This window comes from Callorhinchus milii, unplaced genomic scaffold (assembly GCF_018977255.1).
Source record: "Callorhinchus milii isolate IMCB2004 unplaced genomic scaffold, IMCB_Cmil_1.0 Scaffold25, whole genome shotgun sequence".
Taxonomy (NCBI): domain Eukaryota; kingdom Metazoa; phylum Chordata; class Chondrichthyes; order Chimaeriformes; family Callorhinchidae; genus Callorhinchus; species Callorhinchus milii.
This window is the reverse complement of record NW_024704766.1, coordinates 495,048-518,539: the sequence shown is the minus strand read 5'-3', so window position 1 is coordinate 518,539 and position 23,492 is coordinate 495,048. Positions and strand designations below refer to the sequence as shown.

General features: G+C 45.8%; 1 protein-coding gene across 1 annotated transcript in view; it reads left to right on the top strand.

The window, feature by feature from the left end:
• The window catches only part of LOC103180339 (rho GTPase-activating protein 32), an 81,812-nt gene that overhangs the window by 22,890 nt on the left and 35,430 nt on the right, over positions 1 to 23,492 (top strand). The window contains exons 4-7 of the mRNA XM_042343819.1: positions 4,203 to 4,294; positions 6,949 to 7,033; positions 14,959 to 15,045; positions 23,319 to 23,456. Of these exons, the coding sequence (XP_042199753.1) occupies positions 4,203 to 4,294; positions 6,949 to 7,033; positions 14,959 to 15,045; positions 23,319 to 23,456 (402 nt within the window). The remainder of the gene's footprint in view (positions 1 to 4,202; positions 4,295 to 6,948; positions 7,034 to 14,958; positions 15,046 to 23,318; positions 23,457 to 23,492) is intronic.

Sequence of the window (23,492 nt, the reverse complement as noted above, 5' to 3'; positions counted from 1 at the left end):
CTGGGCGAAGTGTTGGGCAAGTTTCCTTACTCCACACGCCTCTGCTTACCTAGCGGTAAGTAGGAACCCGGTTGATAGTCGATTAGATCGTTTTCCAGGGGAAATCATTCCTTCAAAAGTAAATAAATAAATAATAAATTGGTTATTCAATCCACGACTGTTTGTGGGACACCTCTGTGCGCCAGGATTATTATTATTAACAATATTATATAAATGTGTATACTTTCCTCCACACCTCGCTGTTCTCAGTTCACTCTGGGCGCTGATCCGGCATTGACATTGGCAGTGAAAAAAGCTGAAGGAATATTTTTGCCGCAAACACAAAGACGGGCAAACAATCTCCTGTGAATGTTAGCAACCGATTCACATTCAAATGATTGAAGAACGGGAACATTGAGGAGCAGCCAGTGTACGGGGTGGGGGAGCTGTCTGCCTGCTGGAAACTGATGCAGATCAATTTCACGTGAGGACAGAAATGCTTTGCATACAATCATTTGTCAACTGTGACAGCCAATTAGTGACACTTTACAGGTGGATGGGTGATGTGACTCTTCGGCAATAGGAATTCAGTTGAGGCTGCCCAAACTGGAATTGGACTCGGAACCCTGACAGCCACAGACAAATCGAGAGCGAGGTGAAATCTGTCTCCCTGTCTGATTTCACATCACACTATTCTAAATAACTATTCCACTCTGTTACCCCTGGAGTTAAACATATTTGCCAGTGAAACATTTAGATGTTTTTGTGCACGATTGTCTGCTGTGTTTCGCCCACAAAATCCACAGTCAATTCACCTTACAGTATATTCTATGAAGAGCTTTGAGACGTCTCAGCGATGTGACAAGGCGCTATATCAAATGCAAGTATTATTATTGTTATTTAGGGGAGGGGAAAGAAGAGGACTTGAGTAAGCAATAAGCATCTCAAGCTGCAGAAGCTCACAGCTTAGTACGGAACAAGAGATGATGACAGATAAAGAGCCGCAGCCCAACTGATTGAATTTTCTGTTTCTCTGGACCGTGATGATTCCATTTTCTTGAATACGAAGGCGTTCCGACCTTTACAGTTACCACCCAACGTAACATTTTCTTAAAAAGCTTTTCCTCGGCGTCAGGCTCCGTCACCGTTAAGCGCCCGAGACCTTACCCCGCGTGGTGGGCTCTGTATAAACCCAAGTTGTTGTTGTATGTTCTCCCTCCTGCCTTTTCTCGCCTGGGGTGATATAAAGTGGGATGTGAATTGATCGTTGAAGTTATTTCATTAAAGAGCTGCCACATGGTTCCCTTTCCAGTTCTGACGGTGTTTTGCGAGTGTGGAGTAAACAGGTTGGAATTTCAGAATTTTTTCCTTGTGACCAACATAGCTTCATGGCATACTTGTGACTTGTGGAGAATATCTCTCTCTCGCGTGCGCGATTGGACTTTTGTGAGGCACATTGTTTGCTCTCGGCCTCTCTGTTGCTATTTACCTTTCAGTGTGTTGCTGCCACCTCCTCCCCATGGACTCTTGTTCACTGTGGCTCGTCACGTTGGGGTGGAGGAGGGGGAGAGGAGGGGAACTAAGCGGGAACACACAATGGTGAGCGGGCTGGCTGTTGCCTTGTTAAGGAGGTATGACTATTCATCCTCAGTGCACGTTCTGTGTTACACAAGCGTCTCTTTATCTGCAAAGCACTCTTCACTGAAATGGATTTCAGGGGCTTGGAATCTCATAGTCTCAGCTCCAATGCAACGCTGGAGGTGTGTTGCATTGTCGGACGTGCCGTCCTTCGGATGAGACTTTAAACAGGTCCCGTCTGACTATACTGTATTATTATTTCACCATTTTTTTCAGATTTGTAGAGGTGGTGTGTGTGTGTGTGTGTGTAAATGCAGGTCACAGGGAGATGGTGGACAGATGGTTGGCATGGAGACATCAATACTCCAGTAAGAATTCATGAGCTCAGAGCAACGATTTTCTTCCCAAATCTTAATGAGCGTATATTGTGAAGGAATTACAATGCTGAAATGGGAGCAGCAGGCCAGCATTGTGGTGGCCAAGGACGCTCCATAATTTACATTACAGTAACCTCAATGTGTGGAGCTTACAGCATGTGATGATGGGGTGACTCCGTGATGCGGCCTTGACGCTGTCACGTAGCTAACACATTGCGATTGGTGCAGGCTGCCCTGTGCTTTGTATTTCAGAGGGCGGACGCGGGAACAGGACAAAGCTGAACAGTAAATTGTTTCAGAGGAACGCACACACCTATCCTTGTGTATTTTAATGTGTCACTAACAGCAGGACTGCTGAGTCTTAATCATTGAATTGCAAGCTTTATGGGACATGACCAGTTGTCGCTAGACTGGAGACAGACTGTGTAAATTGGGTAAGAGGGGAGCAGTATTTGGGTCAGCGCTCAGTGTTCACTCATTTAGAAGTTGACGAATATTTTTGGTAATGTGACTGAGCAGCAACGTGGGGGGGAGGGAGCGCTGTGCTGCCTGGGTTGGGGCGGGGGGGCGGGGAAGGGGGACGCCAGGCTGAACAGAGAACAATAGGGGGAGAGAAAGAGATGGTTAGACCCACTGTGATTGAACCTGAGGAAAAGGACAGAGCTGAGAGGGGAGACGGTGGAAATGCTGTGCGAAGAGGTAAAGACAGGATAGGAGTGGATATGGCTGCGTGTGTGTGTGCAAAGAGGGGGGGCTTCAACGATGGTTCTCAGCTTTGTTCAAAAGTGCGGCTGCATTCATATGTAAATGTGAGCAAATCTGACATCAGTTTTTCTCCTGGATGCTGTGTTCACACAGATTTGCATAACAATCCAGTGGCCTTTCTGCACAGAGCAGGATATCAGAGCCTGTGTGTGTGTGTGTGGGGGGGGGGTGACGCGGGGGTAGGAGGGGAACGGACAGAGCCCAGCGGGAAGGAGGAGTTCTGCTGTGAACTTGTTCCCCAAACATCGGTGTAGCAGGAAGGTGACTCACTGCCCGTAGAGGAATGAAACCTCTGACTAGAAGACGAGTGTCCGACACAGAAAGTTGGCTCGATTCAGATATTCCTTTGCCAATCGTGTCACCTTGGAGCCAGTCAGATCGCCCCTTACCTCACTTTTCTCCACTCTCCCCCCCGGACAATATTGACTAGTTGGTTATTTGACATCCCACAGGTGCAGGTTGACTCCTCACGAGCTGGGGATGGCAGGTACCAGGAACTCGCTGCGAGCTTTTTCTTTGTAGCACTGCAGCTTGGCATCATTTTCCAAGACCAGTTATAATCTTGACGTGTCCTTTACCTGCAAGTTCAGTGTGTTTATTGTTAAATGCTGCCATCTTGTGGCTTTATTTTCTTGTATAAAAAGAAAGTACTCACTGCGTAGAGCTGCTAAACTGGCACTAGCCCGAGTTTACCGGCAGAGTTGCACAACTCGGATAACTAGTGCTTCAATGTTCAAGGTCAGTGAATCCGCCAATGTTTTCATTTGCTTGAAAGACCTGCATTATTCAGTCATACTCTAATTCCATCATCTTGAAGTCCCGGGAAGAATCGTCCCATTCGAACACTTTATGAGCTACCTGTTTTAACTGAAATTCCACGTAGGCATTGTGGAAAGCTCTACCCCAGTTAAGGCCGTCCATGCAGAATCAATTCAAGATATTTAAATTGAACAAATAAACTTCCAGGGATTGGCTAGTGCTCACAAAACATTTTATCCCCCAAGTTTCCCAAGGGTAATGTCAGAACTCCGACTCCACTAAGTGGTTTGTTGTGTTGAGTGGAAGGTAACAGAGTTGAGAGAACTGTGAGCATAAAGGACTATAAGTTCACAAAGTGCACATGATGTTGGGACTTGGGACGTCCTTGGGACGTCCTCCTGACGTGAAAGGCGCTTTATAAATGGAATCTTGTTGTTGTTGTTGTTGTTGATGTTGGAATTTTTTTAAATAATAATAATAATCCTTGCATTCAATAGAGCGCCTTATCACATCTTCACAGAGTATACAGTAAAGTGAATTGACTGTATATTTGTTGCGTGTAATGTAATTTTTCTGAATGCCCCTGGACTGACTCCTCCAGGATACAATGCTGGCAGGCAGGGCATACAGTATCACCTTCTCCAGTTCTGTGTTGGCCTTTGGCAAATCTGCAGGACTATCTGAGTGGACGACTGCAGCTCGGTGTGTTCCCTCCTGAGTGTTGATAGTGTTTGTGTTTTGCAGGCGAGGAGCGCTGAGGTCCCGGACCTGCCCACTGACCTTCCTCTCCGCTCCTGTGGCAGCACAGCCAGCATGAAAGTAAAGAACGTCAAAAAGTAAGTAAGTCTCTGCTCATTGCTGAGCTTGTGAAAGGCCGGCGAGTCAGATGGTTGCTCCTTGCAGTTTGCGTTCTCTCCAGCTCTACAAGCAGCTGCTGATGCTGTGACGATCGTTCCCTGTGGTGCATTGGTGTTTCACAACAGGCCTTTTATTATGTTCCAACATTCAACCAAATCACTGGTGTCATGTGCGTGTTTCAACTTTTGATCCCTCAAAAGTCTTGTGTGGGATATTACAAGTGAAAATTTTTGTGTCCCAAGTACATTCCGTAGATGGCTTTGTGACTTGCGTAATGCCCAGAAGACAAACACTACAGGATGTTATACTTCGTTATGGGTAAAAGTAAGTGGATAGAGCCATTATATGGTGGTGAATGAGGCTGTACAGACCAGAAAGTTGAAGGTTTGTATCACTTGTCTGCTCTGAGTTAGCTGATATTACCCAGAGCTACAGTTAGCCTCAGTAGCCCTGGGGTAGCAAGGGTTCTCGATCTCATCTGCTGGGTTCTCCGTTTCATCTGCTGTCTGCTGTCCCTTTGGAGGGTATGCGTGTGTGGGTGTCGGGACAAGGAAAGGCTTGGGCTCAGCTCCGATGCTCCTGCAGTTATATTCGTACCAATATTCACTGTCCAGCTTTAGGTATGACTCAGCTCTTGGGCGAGGGTGTCTGGCGTCTGTGGAACTATTCCCTTTAGAGGAATAAAGAAGTCAAATGCTTCAGGAGAGAGTGAGACCCCAACATACACGGCTGGAGAAGGCTATTCCAGCCCATCTGGTCATTTCCAAAGCACAAGGATAGAGTAATAAATCACCCTGCCTCACCTAATTCCCTCTTGATGTGTGCTGACACCATCTGTATTGCTGCACAGGCCATTCCATCCCAGGAAAATTGTTGAGGAACAAAAAGGTGGATTTATTTGATTGAGTAGGAACAAAACAATGGAAGTGTTTCCTCACAACAGATAAATCTACTTGTAGATTGGATCGACTAATGCTCTGCTGAGGTGGGTTAATGAATCCTGGTTTCCCGTCGGGATTTGAGAATGAGAAGTGAGAGTAAATCTTTCTGTTCCTCATAAATACCATCAAATTCTTGAAACATTTTTGACCCACTGCTGATAGCATCATTGCTCGTTCACGCCTGAACAATCACATCCACGGTAACTTGTATTGTGTGAATGAACTTTAATGTTTGGATATACTTCCTTTTTTAAAAAAAAATCACTAAAATGTCACATTTATATCAGGCCTTTCACATCTCAATTTTCTTCAAGGAGCCACTGGGAGCCTGAACTGGTGGTGTGGGAGTATAGGAGGAGGGGAATATGACTAAAGTTCTATTCACTTTTCCGTGTTTAACAGTGATTGCGACACCAACCCAGGGAATTTAATCCCAGCAAAGATGTTAATTAGAATACCATTAGAAAAGTTGACTCAGGATAGACACAAAGTCCTGACCGAGAGTTAAACCCTGAGGCAGGAAGAGCAGATCTCACTCTTCCTTTGTGACCACATTTTCTTTGTAACTTTGCCGGTTTCCCAATGTCCTCTGCACCGTGTGTACATGGGCCCACACAGGCACTGTGTCACTGCTGTACATTAATTGGAGCATTATAATGTCAGCGTGATTATAAATGTCACCTCTTGCCCAGTAGATGCGTCAGTTGTCTTTTATAACAAGGTTAATAATAGCCACAGGTTTAACTCAAGGATTGGCTTTCACACAAACCGAGCGTCTGCTCTGAGTGCAGCATTTCACGAGGATCGGGAGAACTGAGCTTTGGTGCACTTGGGGTAGATTTCACCCACAAAATATATAGTCGCTCCACTTTACAACATATCCCGTGAAGCGCTTTGAGACGTCTCAATGACGTGATACGGCACTATATCAAATTATTATATTCAGCTGAGCGTGTAACAGCATTGATGCCTGTGTTAATTGCAGCCACAGCAGGAGTGTCTGAGAAGAATGTCAGATGCAGAGCAACAATCTGTTGTGTTGTGTGGTGCTCTTTGAGTCTCCAAGAACGAGTTGGTAATTTCCTTACTGGTAATTTCCTCACTGGAATGTTCCTCCACTGCCCGCCCCCTTCGCTCAATGGACCCATGTCAGCTGCAAGTCTCCCGCTCCCTCCGTGCCCCCATCAGTGGCTGTGCCTTCAGTCACAACACCTCCGACCTCTGCAATCCCTGGAGACTGAGCTCTTTCACCGCACCTACGATCACCGCCCCCTCTTGTTCACTCAGTGTCCAACCTGCCAGTGTACAGTGCTCCGAGCTGCTATCCCGTGTGAAGGCACTGCGACCAGTGCTGGTAATGCACACAGGCAAAGCAGACGGATGCTCTTCTACAGCGAGACGCTGGCTATTCCCTCCCTTTCTGTCCATTGATAAAAAGACATATTGAACCTTTATTACAAGAAGCTTATTTATCCGCCTGTTTGGAATCATTGAAACCGTCAGTAATTCCAGTGAAGCAATAGCCTCAGTGATAAGTCAAGTCCTCTGGATTGGATGTGGAACTATTTGTAGTCAGGAGCTGCAGTTTGGGCGTTAGATGTTTACAGTGATCGAGTACCAGTGAAATGCAGGTCTCTGAGTGAAGTGGTGACGCATTAATTAATGCTCATGTCGTCCTCTCAATGTTGCAGGTTAACATTCACCAAAGGCCACTTCCCCAAACTGGCTGAATGCGCTCATTTCCACTATGAGAATGTAGACTTCGGCAGCATTCAGGTAAGCGGCAGCAATGTGCGCACCGTCATCTCGTGTCAGGCTTCACGTGCCAGATCGTGTGCTGTGATGATGCCATGTGATAACTGCTGTAAAACTGCAATGTGTAAAGCCAGAGAGAGGCAAAGGCTGTGAATTGGTTGTGATCTGGAGATGGTTGTGGTTTACTATCAAATTACTCTTGTGTCTTAGTTACTACCTCCTTTCTCCAGGGCACGTGATTGTGAGAACAACAGCCTGTTAGTGTTGCTCCTCGTGTGAGCCATTGGACTTGGTTGTTGCGCAGGGGGTGGGGGTGGAGATGTCATGAGCTTCTGTTAAGCGACCTGAAAAGAAATATATTATAAGAACATTGATGGGGGAAATGGCATTATAGCTGAGAGCTCCAGTGGAGGAGTGAGTGTGGCAGAAGGGTTGCTTTCTGCACTGAATGTTTCTGTGATTCTAACATGGTTGGGCTTGTCGGAGGCTGTGGAAATGGAGGCTAGGAGTTGGTGCGCCCTGAGCCACTTCGAGGGGAGTTAGAAACAGGATGATCAAACTGGGGGGAGGTGTCGCATTTCAGGGTGGGGAGAGGAGGAGGGGATAACAGGGAGCTGCGACGAACATAGCAACGCACTTGCTCCGCTTTGAGGCAATGTAATGAGCTCTCCCCGCCAGATGATGGTGGTGGTTCCATTACCTTTCGCAAGTGCTTCCTCGCCACAGACTTCCTCTGCCTCCAGGTGGCAGCAGAAGCAGCCACTTGGCAGATGGCCTTCCCTCATGTGGTCAATGTAGTCTTGCCTCCCGGCCCAGCTCCGTGCATCTGTACGCTGATGGGATTTTGCTCACTTCTGCAAATGATTTTAGAGAAAAGCAGAATTAAGATAAATACATGAAAAATGCAGAATAATTGTTGGGTTCTCCGGAACACTCTTCATCTAAACCTCTGTATTGCCCCCTTCCTTCCGCATCCGTGACCTACTGAAACCATAGCAACCTGTCCCCTCCCTCCGCTCGTCGGCACTGGCCTGCGCCATGTCCAAGGCCTTCAGCCTCTCTGCCCCACCCTCTGAAACTCCATCCTGGAATCCCTCCGCCTTGCCCCCTTCCCTTGTCTCCATCAAAGGAAGGCCTCAAGACCTTCTCTTTGACCGCACCTTCCACCCTTGCCCTCCATCCCTCTTGATTCCAAACCCCAGCTCAGTTGCAAACCCTTCGGTGTCCAGTGCTTTGGCCCATCCTCCCAACGTGCAAGGCGCTGTGCAAATGCAACTTGTTGTTGTTGAATAATTTTTCTATGTCTTTGTAACTTGGGAGAAGAGAGCTGCCTGTATTGAGCCGTGGCTGCTCTGGAATGCTGACACACGTGTTACAACCAAAGTAAAGGAACCTCTAAGCGTTCGTATGCCACGCACCAACAAACAACAACAATATTACATCTATAGAGCGCCTTTCACGTCGGGAGGACGTCCCAAGGCAGTGGACAGTTAGTGATCAGGACCCGAGCATGGGGGAGGGTTGAAGGCAAAGAGGTGGGAGGGCGACTGAAGGCACGATCGAAGAGGAGGGGCTTGAGACCGGCCTTGAAGGAGGCGAGGGAGGAAACGAGGCGAAGGGAGCATGGGATGGAGTTCCAGAGTGTGGGGGCAGAGAGGCTGAAAGCCCGGCCACTGATGGTAGGGCGGGTCGGGCGGGAGACATGGAGCAGGCCGGAGCCCGCTGAACGGAGGGAGCGGGCAGGTTGGTAGGGAGTAAGCTGATCAGAGAGCACACACATGGGAGATGTCAGAGTGCTCCGTGGTGTAAGGAGGGCTCTGCAGGAGAGCATCCTAAAGTGATCACTGCGGACTGCTGAAACACATTAGCAGCAGTGCAGGAGGCACTCAGGAATGTTAGCATGTCTGGCAGCTTTCCTACAAAAACCAACGACCTTGCGCTGTCCCAGAAGAGAGCTCGGCGAGATGGGCGTGTCTGTGGGCGCGTTGGAGATGTATATATATATATTATGTGTGTGTGTCTGTGGGGGAGAGAAGAGGGTGAGGGTTTCTGTGTATGTATGGTGCTTGGCGGGGGAGAGAAGAGTGTATAGGAGAGAGAGGAAACCTGCTTTGGGTTAATTTGGAAATATTCTATTGGAAAACTTGAGCCTTCCGACAAACCAAATAGACTTTGCTGACTTGGTAAATCTGGCCTAAGAGCTGTTTTATTGGACTCACATAAACCCATTTTAGATCCAACATTTCAGCATTTGAAAAGCATCACCATAGCACTGTTTTTTATTATTAATCCCAGATCCTGTCTTTGTCTGTTCACATGGACAGTAAAGATCCCGTGACACCATTTGAAAAGAGAAGGGAGTTTCTCCCTGTGTCCTGGCCAATAATTCTCCAGATGAAATTGGTTATTCACTGCCTGGCTGTTTGTGGGATGTTGTCATGTGTGCGAATTGGCTGTTGGGTTCACATACAGATATACAATCCCTACACCTTACAGAAACTTTCTGAAGCGCTTTGAGACAATGCGGATGTTATAGACACTTCATCAAAAGCTACTATTATTTTTATTATCAGGTGAACTCTTTGTTTCTGTACTTGACGCCTTTCACTTTTTTCCTCATCTGATGGGAGCGCAAGAGCTGGTACACATCGTCTGAAGCAATTCATCATCATTTCATTCATTTACAGACACCTTCCTTTCCTTTGACCAGCGTCCTTCATAAGGAGCTGTTCATGTCCACACAATGCTGGCAGTGGCTCATCCTCTTCGCTCTTTGATTGAGCTGCAGGCTTCATGCTTTGGGACTTAGTTCCTAGGAGACAGTCAAGTGCCTCAGAATCTTGTGCCAACTCTATTGATTCCCAGTAACCCTTTTGGGAATACATTAAGTCTCGCTTGTCTCCCTGTTAGACATCAGAAGGATGAGGAGAACAGGGTGACTAACCTCAGCTGTGGATTTTTCTTCATTTTACATTCGTACAGCAGGTAAAGAACAACCACATTAAACAGAAGTATGAATGTGAGTGGTGGGAAATGAATGAAAAGCCAGGTTGGGAGTGGAAACGTTTAAGGTTCTCCTGGCCCAGCAATGGGGTAAGGAGTATGTTGTTACTACGAGATACTATTTAATGCAGTGTCTGTCCTTGGTGTAATCTGGAGAGCTATCAGGTGAGCCTTTCTGCTTTTTACTCTATAATGAGATATAATGTTGGATTGGAGACATGATGATGTGATGTCCTGGCCTCTGGTGGCATCTAGAACAAGAAGAAACAAAGCCCTTTTTTTTATCGGGAAAAAATTGAGAGCAACACAATTCAGGTCTTTTCCATATGACTGACTGCAAGTTACGTTCGCAAATAATTAAAGGCCTCAGAACAATAAAGTTGCTCTAATGAATGAAGGGGCTGTGAGGATACAGTGACTAGTACATGGCCAGGTTGTTGCATCTCTGTTCTTTGGGATCTCAGATGCTGTATTAAAAGAGAGTATGGACTCTTACTCAACTCTTTTATGTTAACTCTTACTGTTCTCCTGATTTGTTTTGGCAACAAGTACTCCTGAGGTCATAGAGGGTGTATAAAATATTTGGACCCTTCAGCATTGGCAAAGAGGTCTCCAAGCTTGACCTTGTTTTTGTAAGTGCAGGGGTGTGCAGTGTTCCAGGGTGTGGCCCTCTCAACATCATTCTTTCAGGCAATTTGACACTTAGCTTTGTGGTGCCAGCTCACAGAGTACATGAGAGGATAAAGATATCAAATGGGATGACGACAACAACAACAACATAATTACATTTCATAGCGCCTTTCACATCGGGGTGACGATAGTTAGCTCCACTGGCAACCAGGCCAAATCAAGCTGCCTGTCCTCCTCCTGTGCTATGAAAGGAGATTGAACCACAGAAACATTGCATTCCCTCCCCCCCCCACCATAAAATCATAAAATCATTTCAAGGTGTCTGGGATTCTACCCTGCTTGAGGGGTGCTATATAAATGCAACTTGTTGTTCATGGCTGTTTGTGGAGCATTCCTGTGTGCAAATTAGCTACTGGGTTTGCCTGCAAAATATACAGTCACTATACTTTACAGTGAAATCCTGTGAAGCGCTTTGAGATGCCGTGACTACGTGAGAAGGCGGGATATCAAACAAAAGGACTATTATTGCTTAAATAACCCTATAAACAGTAGGAAGTGGAGACTGTTTAGAAATAGTGCAACCTCAAACTGTTAAAGATCAGGAGAATAGCAGACAATGGGAAGACAGTGAAAGCAGAAGTTATTGATGCTTTTTAATCTCTGAATTTTTTTCAAGGAGAGTAATTTAGTGCCGTCACAAAACCACTCTCGGTGTCTGAGGATGGCCTCGGTTTTAAAGAGAATTCAGCTTAAAAGTGAAACTGCGTTGGCACAAGCTGCAGAGAAGCTGTCTGTGTCACTCACTGGGGGCAGCTCGTAATCAAATGCTTCAGCAGTGATTTAACCTTTGTGGTGAAGGGCCCCCACTGTTTAGTGTTTAGCCGCAGGGACTGTGTTAGCCAGAGATTATAATTGCTTTTGCCATTTGAAACAGAGGTCTAAATTTGGGGAATCTGTGTGTGTGTGTGTGTGTCTGTCAACGTTGATAACACAACAGGAAGTGGCCGTTGCATTAAATCAAGTGACACTTTGCCGAAATGAGGAGAAAATAAGATCCAGTTGTGAAGAGATTTTTTTCCTGCTCAGGTCCGAGTCGGTGAAGTCATCATTATCACAAATTCCTCAACCAGAGATCAAAATAGAATATTGATGGAGTGAACATTCGGCGGTGTTTATGATTTTAGTGGATCTACTAAATTGGTGTGAATGACAATGGTTGGATAATTCTGCTGGACTCTTATTTGCTTAATGTCTAGCTTCCTGCTCTGTCCCTTTGGGTTTGTGTAAGGTGCTGCGGTGCATAATGAGAGCTGGCTTTACTCTCTGGGGTAGAAGTAAGGATGACCTTAATAATTTTATCTCCGAGTGCAGACTCTGCAGCTGAGTGCAAGGCGTCGCTCTCTCTGATGTAACCTGGTGTTGGGGGTTTAACTATTTGGAGAACACGCAAGCACGTCACACTCGTTTTCGAATCCCTTCATGCCCTGGCACCTCCTTACCTCTCCAACCTGTTTACCCCCCAACCCACTACCCGGTGCCTCCACTCAACTGGCTCCATCCTCCTGCTTGTCCCTCGTGCCCTCTACGCCCCAAAACTCTGGAACACTCTTCCTCTATTCCCTCCGCCTCGCCCCTTTCATTCTCCAAGTTCAGATCACGCTGAAGTTCTTCCTCTTCTACCTTCCTCTTATGGTCATCTCCCCCCCCGGCTCGACATCATGCTCCGCCATTGTCAAGCCCTCTGGGACCCTGCATGAGGGGCGCTATACAAATGCAAGTTGTTATTATTGTTGTTTGAAAGCACTTGCACTATTTTTTCCTGCACCACCTCCCTGTGGTTTCCTGTTGAAGGGGTAAATGTGGAGAATAGCTGGCATATCTGTTACCAAAATAAACCATCCACTGCAGTTTGCCACTTAATTTTGTGCAGATGTCCTACTGCAGACACAAAAGGGTTGATGGCATTTTCTGTTCTTTTCTCCATGATTACAGTAATATGTGCTGTCAGTATTCCCTATGCAGATATCTCCCATTGGAGAGGTTTCTTTTTAGCCATTCCCTTTGAGGTTGCTAAGACATCATTTGTTTCACAGGCTTATCCATGCAATTCCCCCCCCCCCGAAAATATCTGTTCGTCAACAACAACAAAATTACATTTGTATAGCGCCTTTCACGTCGGGAGGACTCAGAGGCGAGAGAGAAAGAGCGAGAGAACGCTACCCACTGAGCTGTATATTTTGACCCAAGGCGCTGGACAATCAGTGTTTCAGACCCGAGCTGGGGATTGGGATCGGGCAGGATGGGGGGGCCGGAAGGGAAGAAGAGTGACCGGAGGCATGGTCGAAGAGGAGGGTCTTGAGACAGGTCTTGATGTAGCCAAGGGAGGGGGGCGAGTCGGAGGGACTGCGAGATGAAGCTCCAGAGGGTGGGGGCAGAGTGGCTGAAGGCCTGCCCGCCAGTGATGGGACCGGCAAGGCGGGGGATGTGAAGCAGGTCGGAGCCCGCTGAGCGGAGGGAGTGGGCAGGTTGGTAGTGGGTTAGGAAGTCTCAGAGTGGAGCATTGCTGTGTGCAAATTAGCAAAATATACAGACGAGGCCATGAAGGATTTTGAAGGTGAGGACCAGGATCTTGAACTGTATCCTCTGTGTGATGGGAAGCCAGTGGAGTTGGGCGAGGATGGGGGTGATAGGGTCACGGAGCCTGGTGTGGGAGAGGATATGGGCTGCAGAGTTCTGGATGAGCGGAGGAAGGTTTTACGTCTTTAATATTTTGGGGCTGATTTGTTGCAGTTTAGCATTTGTAAAACAACAATGACAAAATTACATTTGTAAAGCGCCTTTCACGTCAGGAGGACGTCCCAAGGCGCTAAAAGCTACTGTGCAAACCCAAAAGAAGAATAAAGAAACGTTGGCACAAGACAGCCAAATCGTTGTGGTTTGAAAAGTGAAAGCGTTAGCCTGTGTGAAGCCGCGAGATGGATCAGCCTAATGTATATCAGGCTCCAGTGGATACTGTCAGGGTTGTGCGATCAGTAGAATGCAGGAGGTGATGCACTGTTGCAGTAAAACTCAGCTCCGTTTGCGTTTAATGAGTTGACATCGAATGGGATAAAGACTGTTGACGACACATGAACTGCCCACGTCCCTGCTGAGTGGTTTGAGCAATGAAATGTCTGGCAGGCAAATCATTGCTGCACGTAGTCTTGTGTTGCTTTTGGCTCCAGCCAAACTCCGTGCTGTCGGTCTGTGTATGTCCAGGGGGATTCTTCCTGCAACAGAGCAGCTGCTTTTGCACAGCAAATTGAGCATGAATTGGGCAGTGTGGAAACAGGCTAACGGGGAGCTCCAAGTCGGATAGCAGCGGCTCCAGGTATTAAACAATCCGGACATTCACAGGAAGCACTGTTCAGTAGAGGCGCTGGATTTTCTTCAGGCTGGTATTCAGGCCAGCACGTAAAGCACGGTATTTTATTTTGGCTTTGAAGCTTCAGAGTGTAGCCGGTGTGTGGACATGGCCGTGAGAGATCTCCTAGGCCTCTGCCTATTTTGAGAAAGGGAAATTGTTAACAAGGGTAAGTGCCAGACTACAGTGGGGTTGTCCACTTTGCAATGTGTATTGAGGCTTTGTTTAAAGAATCTTTTGTTTCCGAATGAATGTGCATCTCGAGAAAGCAAAAACACTTGTATAGAAACTCATGTGTTTTTTTCATTCTCATTAAACTCTGTGTGTCAGCTGTGGTGTGAATACCTCACAGACAATGCCATATAAACATGTTTTATTTCTGCAACAGTAATCTGAGGGTTGTAATTGGAAAAGGGATGAGAGAGATTTGCTGTGCTAAATTGAATGCCGGAGCCAGCTTGTATTGGGTCAGGACTGGAAAAGGCACAAAAGGATTTGAAGCATATAAAAGGATGACCCTTGTATTGCTGCTAATCGTGTGTTGTTCGTTTTTACGAGGTTCGGGCAGGTTTGGGTGTGTTTGTGCTGATCGAATGCAATCGCTTTGAATCCGAGCTGTGAATGAACTTTCGCTTTCATGTCATAAAGCCATTTAATTTGGGAACATTGATTGGATGTAAGTCACCGTAAGTCTTTGATGAGCTTTCTGACTGAACCGGTAATATTGCTGCCTCTGTGCAATTCACAGAGCACAGACTGTGCTGTGTTACACTTCAGGTTCAGCGATAAACCTCAGGACCTTGTGCATTATTTACTGGATTGTTTCTCCACAATCACTGACCTAATATTTCCTTTTTCTTTCTGTCTTTCCCCTCCCCTCCCCCACCTCCCCATTCCTCTGTCTGTTTAGCTGGCCTTGACGGAGGAACAGAATGATGTGACCAGAAATGGCGCTGATACCAAGGACCTTGTGTTTCTGGTTCAGGTCTCCTGTCAGGTAAGGTTATACAAGCTGTTGTTTGTTTCTTCAATCAGAAGAAATCCCTGCCATGATGTATTGCCTGGTGAGTGTCTGTGAGCCAGTGGACACAATACAATGGAGGTTGAATAGAAGAGATAACACAGCCACAGAAAACAGTCAGAATAAAATCCAGGGAGTCCGAATAACCAGTGTTAGGAACACAAGTCTCCCGGCTTGGTGGGTAAACAGGCCCAAGGCTGGCACACACAGCGCTCGCAGTGACACTGGGACGCTGTGTACAGTAAATAGCTGTTCAACTCACTGGCCATAGACGAGTTCAGGGAGATTCAGGCTGTATTCTGATCTGTTCCTGTCTGGTTTGTCTTTACAACACATTTTACGTTCACCACACGGCATGCAGTAAACTCCAATCATGTAACGAGCAGCATTGCCATAGAAACCTGGAGATAAACTCCCTGAATCCATTTACAGGAAAGCCTGATCCAAGCAAATTCCTGATGTGAGCATCGATCAAAGTCACTCCCATTACAGTCTGTGTACAAGACGAATTGTTTTGCTTTTCTCAGGCTGTTCCATATAACAAGGGGGTTTTGCTAATTATCTCTCTGCTGTTCACTTCGCTTGAAATTTTTATTGGCATTTATTGCACGCTCACACCGCCTGCACTTCATTCCTCATATCACTTCTCCTCCAGCCCCCGTTACAGATCCTTTTTCTTGGTCTTTGTACTATTTTAGTTTTTGCCCAGATAGATTGGCAGGGATGTGGTTGGGGAAATTGGGCCTTATTAGAACATTGCCTACCACACCCTTCAAACAATAGGAATGTTGGTTCCTGAGTTTATCATGTGAATGATCTTCAGAGAATGGAACGGTGGTTTTAAAAAAAAGCACTTGAGCAGGAAATCTCCTAGAGGGGAGTCCCAAGCTCCAGCACCTGTCCAATTACTTTTGAAATAATGAATTATCTTCTCTGCTTCATTTACTTTGCAGAAGAGAATTGGCTCCACCTCTGAGTTCTGCCCTCTCTTTATGTGTCTGATTGGGGAGGGGAGTGGGGGCTTATTTCCCTCTGACAGTATGATTGCGATTGAGATATTTTTAGGACATGACAAAGCTTCTGAGGTAACCAACTCTTTCTGATTATTACATCATCAGCTTTAGCCTTTTATTCTTCTGTTAGGGTGCAGTCAGGGATGATACAGCCAGTGTAATGACGAGGATTCACTCAGTAAAGTTTGAAATGGAGCTATGTAGACCAAGAGGATCCTAGTTTTAATTTTCCCGTGTTGGCTGATCATAGTTGGGACAGCGGAGTGGGTGGGGGGGGCTTGAGAGAGGTACAATCCAGGTTCCCATGTCTATCTCTAACCACTGGTTGAAAGCCGCCCATTTATAGATATCAAGTGATTAGCAGAATGGGCTTGGCTCTCCTGATAACACTCACTCTCCAGGCTCACAATTGAACAAGAGCCAGTTTTGAGTTACAGTTACAATATAGAATGTAATTGTAAATTATATTTACTAAGCTTGAAAATTTTTCAAAGCCATTAGCCATTAAGCCATTAAGCCATTGGAAAGGATGTTTTAATGCATTCTTTTAACAGCAATTTTAAATTGTTTTTGCGATAAGCACGCATTGTAAATACGTTGGATTGTAACACGATTTAACATTGTAAACTGGGACGATTCTTGTAGCAATGGATTGGAAACCTCACACTTGGATTTAATAGCGAAGCAGAGTATGTTTGTACACCTCAGCTGCTCTCCAAGAAGATTTGGGGATCTGAAAATGCGATAGGATCTGCCTCAGAGCCTAATGGTGTATACTTGTATAGTATGCAGTATAATAGTATCTTTAAACCATCTCTGCCCTGTATGATCTGGCAAACGGCTTAAGCACGTTGTATCCTAAGGGAAATATTTTGTGGATAATAGCAACTTCAGAATGATAAACTGGCTCCAGCGAGGGTATGACTGAGACAGGAATATAGAGTATTTATCATGCAGCTTGTGAGTAAACCTGGCTTTGTGACACTGCCCTCCCTCCATCACCAGTGTTTGATCCTACTCTCCTGCTTAGGTTTGTTCCACTCTGCAGCAAGGACAGCAGCTGATGGATGACTATGTGGAGATCAGCAAAGCACAGTCCAGTATTCAACAAGTGAAAGGCAACCTTTCTTCCCACTGTAAAGGAAGACGTACCCATAGGAGCTATGGCACAACATAATGTGGCAGTCAGACACCCATAGCAGGTTTGGTCTATCAAGAGCCACAATTCTTTACTGATGACTGTTACAATGATAACAGTTCAGCCCTTGTCCTCTCTGCTGGTGTAAGCTGCCTAGGTTCAGGAACCTGTATATACTTTGTAGTGTTGACGTTTTACTGTTCAGTATTTTAGGAATATTTTAACATTAACCATATGAAAATGTGTTTACATCTTTCCGAACCTAAGGCCAAGCCCCATAAATCTGAGAGCATTGCGGACTTGCAGGAGACAGTATTCCTGGATTTATGAAGTTATTGCATTTCTGTTTGGGGTGTGAACTTACAGGATTAGCCTGCACATGTTCGGCCGATACCTCCTCTGTCTTTTGCACGGTTTTGCCCCCGACCGAGAAAGGAATTTATATCCTACATTTCAGGAAGGTCCTGACCTGTAGCCTGCTGTGATGGGCTTTGCTGAAATCTCCCCTTTCCTCTGGAAGGGAACGGAAGATCATGTTCAGCAATGTGGTAATGGTAACCCATGTACAGCCATCGTTTTTCAATGGGGTTGAGTGTGTTGTGGAGGCAAAGGCCTGCGTTGCTGTTATATTGCTCATTGATTTGCTTTTCTAAATACCATTGCAACAGTTTGAGAATGAATTAAAGTTTATAGTAAATAATACCTCATGTGTTTCCGCTTTCATTGGATTTCCTTGATGCTCATGAACATAATGGGGGTCAGAGTTGAAGAATCCTAGAGGTCCTATCGTTTGAGGTGTAACATAGGAACAGGAGTAGGCCATTCAGGCTGATCTGTTCATCAACTCCAAATTAGCACCATTTGATGGTTTGTTGAGTAGCTTTAACTTTAAGAGCATCTCTGTGTCAGCGATATGTTGGTATTATCCACACTCTCACTCTTCTCGAATGCATTGACTGATGTGTGGTAACCATCAATCCATTAAGAATTACCGTTGAGCTGTGGAGGTAGTCGGCTTGATGGACTGAACAAACTTTTCATAACTATGCTCCATCGCCAATATGGTATCCCTGTACATTACAATTCTTGTATTACATGGGCACAACTACCGTGTCAATTCTATGTTCACTTTACATTGCCTGTTCCGTGGTGAATCAACATTCTGATTTACTGCTTACAATCATTATACAGGCGATGCTTATATTGTCTTCCTTTCCCAGCTTTCTGAAAGGCTTTCTGTGATCAGTATGAAGCTATGCCCAGTTACTACTTTCCAGCAACAACAATAAATTATATTTACACAGCGTTTTTCACAGTGAGGACGTCCCAAGGCACTGGGCAGTCAGAGATTTGGACCCGAGCTGGGTGGGGGGGAGGTTGGGATCAGGAGGGGTAGGGTGCAGGATGGCCGAAGGCGCAGTCAAAGAGGAGGGTCTTGAATCGAAGGTCAGTAAACAAAAACATATATTAAAATCTCAAATCTGTCACTGAGTGTGGGGACGTGAAGATGGGACCAGACATTTACTGGAGTGAGCTGGGATGGATGTGCTAAATACAAGAATTCATGACTACAGATATAAGATATATTATCGCTGGGGGATATACTCAGAACAGGATGTTCTTGGATATTCCCTTTAACCTCATAACATTATTCCTGAGGCCTTGAAACCTCTTTGCCACTCCGCTTTCCCTCTGGAGAGCAATAATGTACTTCCTATATAGTACTGGTGATCAGTGCGGCACACAGAACACCAGATGGAGTTTAACCAGTGCCTTATACAGTAACAGGTTACGTGATTTATCAGCGGATACCAGCACTGGACCTGCCTTATATTTTCACTGCAGCTGTGCACAAGGCTGAGGGGTTTGATAGCGACCCTCTGGTCAACAAATAGCTTCCTCATTGTTTTCCTGTAAATCTCTTGACAATCAGTACTTATTTCCTATCTTTACTTATAATTTCAAATTTCACATCACGGTTCATATGGAATTTAAGAAGCTATTCTAAGAATCTTAAGTGCTCCGAGACGCTACCCCACCTGAAAGACAGTAAATAAATACAAGTTGTTGTGGTTGTTGTGAAGAACAGAAAGGTTAATTTTCTAGTTTATTTGATAGATGAGCAAAGCTTTTAAAACTCATGTAGAACTTTGCCTTCCTCGTACAGTAAACCAGGGTTGTCTCCTGTCATGGGGTGTGTGTCTCACCATCCAGGATCCCCTCTCCACCCCTCCACCCCCCACTGGCTGATCTGCTGGTGTCCCATTAAACCAGCCACTCTGTCTCTCTGCTTAATGAAAGTGCTACACGGGTGTCCAGCCTCCGATTGCTCAGATCCCAGTGGATGCGCATCTCTGTGAAACCGGGCTAACTAATACTGCAGTCGGAGGCATACAGGCAGACAATGAAGGAGTTAATAGAGACAGAGCATTTGTATTGAGGCTGTTTCAGGGGTTTCAGCCAGAAACGTCACAGGCAGCTTTCTCTTTGAGCTCAGAGAGAGCAGAGCGAGAGAGTCAACCCAGAAAATCAATAATTGGCTGATTGCCAGGCAGTATGGAGGTATTTTGGCAGCTGAGAAGGTTGCTCAGTGCACAAACGCTGAGCTTGCATTCCCTGCGTGCAGAGAGAGCTACAGTCAGAGCAGCAGCCCAGACACACCACCTCCCCACAGCTCAGGATTGGACAGTAAAGAAGTGCTTTGGGATGTCCTCCCGACGTGAAAGGCGCTCTATAAATGCAATTTTGTTGTTGTTGTTTGTGTCCTCAACGTCAGCTTCAACTGCTCCCATTGATTGCGCTGTGAGTGAAAGTTGCTGCAGGTTGTTGTATTCTTGGTATTTCATATATTAGACAAGTTTCCTTTCTCCACACACCTCTATTTACCCAGCAGTAAGTAGGAACCTGGTTGTTAGTCGATTGGCGGATCGCTTTCCAGGGGCAATAATCCCTTCCAAAAAAAATAATAGTGTGGTCACTCAAACCATGACTGTTTGTGGGACACTGCTGTGCGCATTTGGCTGCCGCGTTTTGCCCACAAAATATACAGTCAATTAATTTTACAATAACTTTCTGTGAAAGCACTTTGAAATGTCTTGAAGACGTGATAAGGCGCGATATCAAATGCAAGGATTATTATAATTCACATGTACTGCAACATTTTCTCATTTAGCTCACGTCATTCCACACATAGAGGAACAGGTTTTACAGGCGTATTTCTACCCTAAGGAGAAACAAAACCTGTCTTCCGTTTGGTTAGGAATGATTTCTGCCTTTCTGTGATTCTACTTTACGACATTCAGCCCTGGAAATTCTGAGAATCTTCACGCAGCTGGGGAGGTATGTGTGGAATCAGAAATGCAAAGAGGATGTGGAGTAGAGAAGGATTAACAAGTAGCAAACATATTCCAGGTTTCTACTCAACATGTGTGTTTTGAGCACAGTTATTTGCAAAACTAAGAGTGAAATCGTGTGGATGTTAGCAGCTCTGAACAGTCAGAGCCTTTTGACATTGCGTGTGGCAAGACAAGATCACGAGAGGTTGGGATGAAGAAGACCCTATGACCCATTTAATCTCAAACTTCCATACCCTGAAGTCCTCCCATTACATGAAGCATCAAGCTGTTTCTTATATATGAGTCCAGCATGTTCTGGCCTCACTCATCCTCTCGTAACCTGTTCCAGCTGTCGATTACGCTCTCTGTAAAGAAATACCCACAAGACAGTCAACATCGGAGCTGGGTTCGATCCTGTTTTCACACCTGCAGTTTTCAGCAGGGATCTGAGGAACACGTAACAGGCCTGTGTTAGCCGAGTGGAGGGGAGTGTGAGGCTAGAGAGGAGTACAGGGGTAGGGACGGAAGGGCAAGCGATATTCTGCAGGGATTTGTAGGTGAGAGGGAGAATCCTGACTTCCTCCTACAATTATCTGCCGGTCTTAACTGCTCCTGAAGACGTTGATGCCTTTTTACCTTTGACCTGAGTGTGTTCCTGTGGTCCATTGGCAATTATTTATGTGTGACCCTCAGTGTCGGAGGGCATTTTTACTGCTTTATTTATGTGATTATCAATTGGAATATTCTGTGCTTATCAGTGAAACTGGAAGCATTTTTAGTGGTGGTTTTATGTTGTCACTCCCACTCAGCTGATAGAACAGGTTTCAGCATCAATCAATTAAAATTCTGAAGACTTAGGTGAATAGATGTTTGTTATGTCAGGGTATCAAGGGATATGGGGCAAGAGCGGGTAACTGGAGTTGAGGTACAGTTCAGCCATGTTCTTATAGAATGGTGGAACAAGCTCGAGGGCTGAATGGCCTCTTCCTGTTCCTATGTTAAGAACGTAGAGGCTTGAAGGGTTGTGGCGATGGAGCGGGGCAGTGGGATTGAATGAACAGCTTGCTCTGAGAGCCAGAACAGATTCGCTCGAAGGACTGAATGGCTTCCTTCTGTGCTGTCAATTTCTCTGATCCCACCATTTGCTCAACAGGCAATTTACTGTTTGATTTAAACGCTGGAGTTGAGAACCATTACTTGAACCTCAAGCTGAGACGGCAGACTTTAAGTGGTATTTTCGTCCCATGCTGTACTCTGTGTGAGTTCATGGCACGGCTCGCTTCTATTTGATATCAGTTCTACTAGAAGCAGATATTGTAGGGACGTGCTGGGGGCCAGAACACGCCATACACAAGATGCATGCTGACAGGCACGCAACAGAGGATAAATGTTACTGCCACAAGCTCATCGATTACTGGTTGGTGCTTAATTCGGTCCGTTTATCAAGCACTTCAATGGGGGCAGCACACCTTAGAGTTCAGGCAGTGGGGTTAGATGATGCAGACACTCGTGTCTTAAGTTTCCAATAGGCGGTTTGGAGCTGAAATTATTTTTTATTATGGAGGAAGTCGTGAGAACGGAGTTGGTGCAGCTCACACCGCGATGAGTCAGGGGCCCGAAGTAAAAAGTGTTGTGATTTCTCCAGAGACTTAGAAATTGCGACCCTCCAGCCCACTAAACAGTGTGAGTCGGTCAGTGCTCTGGGGACAGGGGGAAAGGGGGGGGCGTCTGCGTCTCTCATGTGCTGTGAGATTGACAGCACCACTTCCTTACCTAGTTCCCAAAAGAGCTGGGTTTTTACAGTACATTTTGCAGTGATTGTCAGGAGATGGCCTCGCTCACACAGACAAGCGGGGCAAGCTGTGCACAGGCTGTGGGAAACTCGCAGGGTCTGCTCGCTGGTGATGGATTGCAGCTTTAAGGGTCAGAAATCAACAAGCGTTGGCAGTTTCTGGCTAATTCCTAGTGGATCACAGACCTTCACGTTGGCTTTGGAGTCGTATAAAATAAAAAAAAATATACCGACAGATGGTTTGATTTAGCACAGCCATTTCTTGGGAAAATAGATTATTTTGTAAAAAGACTTTGTTCTTAGAATCTGTTCTCTTGACCGCTGATCCAGGAGTGGGCTGACTTTTTTTTAACCCATTCCACAGATCCTGAGATTAATTTTTATTATTGAGATTAGTTATGTGTGTCCCCGACCCTGTACAGTTGGCAGGCTTTATAAAAATAATTCTTGTATTTGATATAGCACCTTATCACGTCTTCAAGACGTCTCAAAGAGCTTCACAGAATATACTGTGAAGTGAATTGGCTGTGTATTTTGTGAAACACACCATCAAACAGAAGTGTCCCCAAAACAGTCATGGATTGATTGAGTTTTTTTTTAACAATTATTGCTCTTCCATTGATTATTTTCCCTCCCTCTCTCCCCCCCCCACCCCCATCCCACAGTCCTTTTGCCACGCTCCCTCCTTTGCCTCCTTCAAGGCATGTCTCAAGACCCTCCTCTTCTACTGCGCCTTCTGTCACCTTACCACCCCCACCCTCACTGTCCTCCATAATCCCAACCCCCTGCTCGGGTCCAAATCCCTGACTGTCCAGCGCCTTGGGACGCCCTCCCGACGTGAAAGGCTCTGTGTGTAAATGTCATTTGTTGTTTGTTGTTGTTAAGAACTCGATGTTAACTTCACATTATTCCCCAGGGACACAGGCTTATTGTGATGATCATGTCTCCAGTAAATTCTCTTCTGTCCGCAGGGCAGGAGTTGGATTGTGAAGAGGAGCTATGAGGATTTCCGGGTCCTGGACAAACACCTTCACTTGTGTATTTATGACCGACGTTTCTCCCAGTTGGCTGAGCTGCCCCGCACAGGCTGGCTGAAGGAGCCTGCGGAGGTACGGTGTACATATACAGCTGCTTGTTGCTGCCTG